Consider the following 6,928-nt stretch of genomic DNA (forward strand, 5'->3'; position numbering starts at 1 on the left):
AACCCTATTTTGGGGGATACATTCTTGAGAACTGTTTTGGCCCACACAATTAGGATTTCATATAAAATGAGGAGCTGGAAGAATTTTAAATAGCATTAAATGAAGGTTCCAGAGGGCAACGGGCCTGCCCAAGAGTATGAATTCGTCAGCTTTAAACATTTGTTCTTCTGGATACTCAGCCCTTCCCCTGAACCAACTTCACTTGTTTCAAAAAAATACTATTTCAGTGTTAGAAGCTGGTAAGGTGGTTTCTCCCCGATTTTTTGTATTATACAAATTATAGATATTTTAATGTGTCTTTCACTGTTAGAAAAGCAATATACTTTACATTTTGTCTTTTCTTCTTGAACGGGTAATATATCTTCATGGTTCAAAAGTCCAAAGGCACAACGAACAGAGTGAAAAGTTCCTGACATCCTGCCCCCAACTGCTCAGTCACTCCCAGAGGTAATTGGTGCTATTAATTTCTTGTGTAATCTCCCAGAAATACTTTGCATATACAAGCAAATACATTATCCATCTTTTCTCTCCCCACTTTTTACACAAATGGTAACATAGTATGCACTAGTTTATATACTGCTTTTTTTTTTTTAACTGACTGTATCTTGGAGTTTGTCCCACATTTGTACAGAGAAAACTTCTTCCTGTTTGAAGTTTGCATAGTATCCCATGCTATGCACACAGTGTACTTTTTTTTTAAACTAGTCATGTACTGATAGATATCTGGGTTATTTCAGAGTTTTTCCATTACACATAGTGGTTCAAGGAATCAACCTTGTATATACGTCATTTCATTCACAATTTTATCTGCATGCTAACTTTCTCAGAAGTAGAAAGACTGATACAAACTGACACCCCACAGCAGTGAATGCAGGTGCCTCTTTCTCCGTAAGGTATTATCACACTTTTTGACGGTCAACCCGACAGGTTTAAAGAGTATCGTTTTAGTTTGCATTTCCCATATTGTAGGTGAGGTTGAGTTGTCATGTTTAAGAGTTGTCCATATTTTCCTTTTCTGAAAATAAGTTTGTTTATATCCTTTGTCCATTTTCCCACTGGATTCCTGTCCTTTCCTTATTGATTTGTATGAAAATTTGTTCAAATATTTCTGCAAAAATTTTCCCCAGTTCTTCATTTGTCTTTTGATTTTTCTTATTGTGGTTTTGTCATGAGATTCTTATGTATGTGGATTCTGACATATCAGCAAGGCCATCCCATCTCTAAGATCAAGAAAAAAATTGCCATGGTTTCTCCACGTAATTTTATGGTTTCACATTTTCTGTTTACATTTCTAATCCATCTGGAATCCATTCTGAAATAAGGTATGAGGTTTGTCACAGTTATTAGGTTCCATCAAGTCGATTCTGACTCATAGTGACCCCTATGTGCAACTAAACAAACCACTGCCTGGTCCTGCACCATCCTCACAATGGTTCCTGTGCTCGAGCCCATCGTTGTAACCACTGTGTCAGTATGTCTCGCTGGGGATCTTCTATGTTCATTCCAGATACTACTCAGTCGTTTCAATTTACTGTACCCTATACTTCTATTCCTGCTATGTATGCAAGTTTTGGAAAGATGATCTTTTCACAAATTGTCCAGCTGCTTACTCAACAGTTTTCTGGGTCTGCTCTCTGTTTGACCATGTGAAGGGGGTCAGTGCAGAAAGAGCACTCTCTGTGTTGTTGTACAGTAACACCTATTCAGTCCACAGAAACAGGAAGCATATAATTGTAGCTCTGATGGAGTAGATAGATAATTACATGTATTCAAAGAGAGTCTAGTTTTTAAATTTCAAAATATAAATTTTAAAAAGTGAGTTATCACAAAAATCTTGGTGACCAAACTACAACTAGGAGAATTGCTGTAAATCCAGTTTATAAACTAACGAAAATAACATTCCATGATGGCATTTGCAGTGTTTGAACAAGGAAAATTCCAAACATGACATCAAATCTCTGGGAAGCCAAAAGCACAAACTGTAGACGTGAGATGTCTTCCATAGAAATGTGACATACCTCCAAGTGTCTAACCCATCCTCAAGCACAGGGAAAGTCCTTCAAGTGGAATGAAAGTAGTAAGAAGAAGGCCAAAGTCCTCGGAATACAGCCTAATACATGAGTAAGATCAATAAAGCTGACTAAATTCTGAAATACTGGTAAGTGTAAGATACAACCAAGAGGGCAAAGCACATTATTTGTCAGCACGATAGAAACTGTAAGCATTTGTTGAAAAGGGAAGGTATAAACAGTCTTATCTTCATCATGACTTCCTCAAACTGACCACAAAAATCTTCAAAAATTACATTTTACAAAGATACAAAAATCAATTTTAGTGTAAACAGGAAGTAAAATAGGAAAGATATCTTATTAGCTCACTTACCATACCCACTTAAATTCAACACAGAGAAATCAGTAAAAATAATTCCTACAAGATAGTAATGATATTATCAGTATTATTGATATAAGTACTAAAAAATAGGAGAAGTTCACCATGTTAGATAAGTCAATGAAGTTAACTGTGGGACCCCCCCCAAGAAAATAGCCATTTAGTTTGTGTTACCCTGTAACTCTGAACATTCCATCAAATGTGTTAACTGTTAAAGAAGTTAAAACACCAACTAGCACTCTCTGAAAGCTATTTGCCAGGCATTATAAAAACATATTGCATGTTATTAGTTAATCCCCACGATCCTAGGATCCCAGTTTTACAAAATTAAGATGGGAGTTCAGACACTTGCCTGAAGTCACAATACCTATTACTAAGCAGTGCCGCTAGCTCATATACTGCACATCAGAGCCCTGATGAAGTGTATGTGACTCCTGAGTGCGGGTAATACGAGGGAGTTGTATAAACACTGCTTCAACTTATACAAAAGTGCAACTCAAGCCTGTTTCGTACCTTCCGTCTTTCAGGTCCGCCAAACGCAATGTGCCGAGCTTCCTCCACAGTCTCACAGACGAGGCCATTTCCACACACAAAATGAATCACTTTCTTCAGCTGAGGAAACTGCGTCTTTATAACGTCGATCACCATCTTGCAGCCTTTAATCTCTCTCAACCGCTCATTGATTGGCTTGATCTAAAAGGTTTAAAAAATACTTGATGCAGTAGATACGCTAAAATCACCCCAAACGCTCACTGCGTTCTTTCCCGCAAACATGAATAAGCATGACACAGAAGATCAATAGTGGGCTCTTCTATAGTGTAAGCCTGACAAGGACTTGGGGGCTGTGTCCCATCACTGCTTGTTTATTAGACAGGCAAACTAACCACTTCATCAGGAGCCAGCAGATGGAATTTCCAGATCCCTTGTTGTCACTAACTAGGTGGTTAGTGCATGAGAGGGCTCCATGCTCTCAGAGCGGTAAGATCCCACTGAGATCATGTGCAAAGAGTGGCTCAGCACCCTGGGACTTAAAACATCACGTTAGGCTTAAATAAATCATCAGAGAGTCTCCAGACCTTGTTGGATATGACTTATAAGTGGGATCTACAAATACATCAAAAAATGTCCACATATATTATTCAAAAAAAGCAAGTATGATCTCACTTTGTAAAGCAAGTCCAAATAAAGCAAAACCAACAACAAACCCTGTGTAACCAAAACGTGTGTATATGTACTGGGAGTTGCTGTTGTTTAGTGCCACCAAGTTGATCCCAGCTCACAGCAGCCCTATGTGACAGAGCAGAGCTCCCCATGTTTCCCAGGAGCAGACCAGCAGGTCTTTCTCCAAGGGAGCCACTGGCTGGGTCAGAACCACCAACCTTTTGTTTGGCAGCCAAGTGCTTAACCTTTGTACTAGAGGGCTGCTTACTTGGGAGTACAGCCCTCTATAAATTGGTGTAGAGGTTGTCTACACAGTTACCAGTAAGGCACAGAATTGGGCACTGGAAGGGGTAGGAGCAGTCCCTTTCTACTTGATACATTCTGTATCAGATTTTTTAAAAAATGACTGTGCCTTGACAAGACTCTCAAGTGAGGAGTAAGTGACAGGGTTTTAGTAGGGAAGTAAATTAGGGTAAGACGTTTCAGTGGGCAGAAGGCATAAGGAAAGCATGGCAGTACAAAAGGCAGGCCTGGACCCTAGCCACACCAGCAGCCAGCACTGACTGAGCAACTTCCATACACCCAGCACAGAGTTGGGGGCTTCACTGGGATCAAGTCCCGCAGTGGGGTAAGTACCGATCCCTCCACTTCACAGAGGAAGAACTGAAGCTTAGAAAAGTGAAGGAGGAATGAGGGCGAGTGCATTCGAAGTGGCTGACCTTCACAGGCACCTGCTCTCGGCTGCGATGCACACTGCCTGCCATTCACGGTCTTGACTGCTGGCTTCAACAGAGTATTTTCTTTAGCAGCAATGAAAATCCTCACCAAAGGATCTCAATCAGGATGATGACAGGGATTTAGACTCTGGATAGTCTACAACTCTCCACACATAGTTCAAGGCTCAAAATGTAGCCTCTGCCACCAAAAGCTGACAAGCTGGACCAGGTATTTACAAGTAGGGGTCTGGGTGGGCCTTCCCTCAGCAGCCTGTGCAGCCCATCCTCCTCCTATGATCTGTTGGCTGGGGGGTAAGGAGAGTACTGCCAGAGCAATGGCCTCAAAGCACCATGGTGGAATTACAGCCAAACTAGTCAGGAAGGAATGGCAGGAGGGCAGGAAAGACATGGCACCCACCGCTAGTACTCTCTGCCCACCAGTTCATTTAGACTGGCCGTTTAGGTGACAGGCTGACTGCCACCCAAGCTTCAATTGTGTCAGTCTCTATGGTAGGTTCAGGCAATAAAGACATACTTCAACAGAGAAGATTTTATCACTACTAAATACTAAGACTGCAAATTTCTTACATCAAGGTAATCTAGAGCAAGGAATGTCTCCGGTTCAGCTCGCTCCTCTTTCAGAAATCGAATACAGTCTTTCGCTACTTTTTCCGAGGCTACGACAATAGCAACCATGTACCGACCAAAAACCTTAGTAACAGCCAGCTGGTATTTCTTGTGAATAGGATGGCATAGGTCGAGCAGTCTTCCAAACTTAACAGGTTTCAAAAAAGGAGAGAAAAGAAGATACCATCAGTGAGGAACATTATACTTCATTGTCTGCTAATGTAACAAAACAGCGGAGACCAGAAAATAGTTTTATAAAATCATAAACATCAAAATTTAGTAGAGATTCTACATTCAAATGAACTAAATTTCATTATAAAAAAAAGATCATTTAGGTTGTCACTGTGAAATGACACTTAAGACTCAGGAGGAGGGATTAGTTTTACCAAAGTAGTCAAATATTTTACAAAGCTACAGTAATTAATATTCATTCACCCATCCCTAGTTGAACAAGGATCTGAGGCACCTACTGTGTGGTTCACCTAGGAGTGAGCCAGACACTGGGTAAGATTACTCTCTGACCCCACAGAGCTTTTTACTACATAGGAAGACAGACACACGTAACCAGTCATTGCAGGCATGCGCGACATGGAGTGATAACAGATGCAGGGACAGAAAGCCCAGTGCACTCTGGGAGCATGTAATGGGGACCAGCTTGGTCCTAAGAGGTTGGGGAAGGCTTCCCGTGAAGAAATCTTATTTGAGCTGAGGATTAAGAATTAGACTGCAGTTCAAATTGAGAACCCAGAAGTAAATCAATCCACCTAAGTGTTTAAGCATAGTGTCTAAAGCACTTGACTGCTAACCAGGAGGCTGGCAGTTCAAACCCACCAGCCACTCCTTGAAAGGAAAGTTGGGCAATCTACTTCTGTAGTGATACTGCCTCAGAAACCCAAGGAGGGGTCACTATGAGTAGGGTCTGACTCAATGGCACATAACAACAACAACAACAACAACAAGTGTTTAAGAGCTAAGATGTCACTTTGAAGACCAAGGCATGTATGACCCAAGCCATGGTATTTTCAGTTGCCTCATACACGTGAGAGCTGGACCACAAATAAGGAAGACCGCAGAAGAACTGATGCATTTGAATTATGGTAATGGTGAAGAATACTCAATGTACCATGGACTGCTAGAAAAACAAATAAATCTGTCTTGGAGGAAGTACAGCTGGAATGTTCCTTAGAAGTGCGTGTGGCCAAACTTCATCTCTCGTACTTTGCTCATGTTGTCAGAAGGGACCAGTCCCTGGAGAAGATATGATACATAGTAAAGTAGAGGATGAGCAAAAATGGGGAAGACCCTCACCTGAGATGGACTGACACAGTGACTGCGGCAATGGACTCAAGCATGGCCATGGCGTGAGGATGACACAGGACGGGGCAGTGTTTTGTTCTGTTGTAACGGGGTCACTATGAGTTGGAACTGACTCACCAGCACCTAACAACAACATGGACAGGTGATATTTGACAAAGAGCTGAAACTCACTAAATGAGGACGAGGCTGCCTCTTTAATAAATGGTGTTGGCAAAACTGGATATCAATCTGTAGAAAAACAAACCATATCTCACATCATATGCACAAATGGGCTCAAGTTGGATCAAAGACCTGAAAGTAAAACCTAAAATTATAAAGACCATCAAAGAAAAAATAGGGACAAACTTAAGGGCCCTAATGTTGTTGTTAGGTGCCATCAAGTAGTTTCCGACTTATAGCGACCCCATGCACAGCAGAATGAAACACCACCCGATCCCGCGCCAGCTCCATGATCCTTGCTATACTTGAGCCCACTGTCACAGCCACTGTGTCAATCCATCTGGTTGAAGGCCTTCTCCTCTTTTGTTGACCGTCCACCTTACCAAACATGACATCCTTCTCCAGGGAATGGTCCCTTCTGACAACATGACCAAAGCAGGTGAAACAAAGTCTGGCCATTCTCGCTTCCAAGGAGCATTCCTCCAGGACAGATCTGTTAGTTCTTTTAACAGTCCATGGTACTTCCAGCATTCTTCACCAGCACCACAACTGAAAAGCAT

General features: G+C 41.6%; 1 protein-coding gene across 1 annotated transcript in view; it reads right to left on the reverse strand.

Moving 5' to 3' along the window:
• Positions 1-6,928, reverse strand: part of SMC1B (structural maintenance of chromosomes 1B) — a 112,798-nt gene that overhangs the window by 67,059 nt on the left and 38,811 nt on the right. The window contains exons 10-11 of the mRNA XM_007955642.1: positions 4,854-5,039; positions 2,902-3,081 (exon numbers count right to left, since the gene is read on the reverse strand). Of these exons, the coding sequence (XP_007953833.1) occupies positions 2,902-3,081; positions 4,854-5,039 (366 nt within the window). The remainder of the gene's footprint in view (positions 1-2,901; positions 3,082-4,853; positions 5,040-6,928) is intronic.

Source organism: Orycteropus afer, unplaced genomic scaffold, assembly GCF_000298275.1.
Source record: "Orycteropus afer afer isolate SDZICR_OR568_19922 unplaced genomic scaffold, OryAfe1.0 scaffold00524, whole genome shotgun sequence".
In the NCBI taxonomy this organism is placed as follows: Eukaryota; Metazoa; Chordata; class Mammalia; order Tubulidentata; family Orycteropodidae; genus Orycteropus; species Orycteropus afer.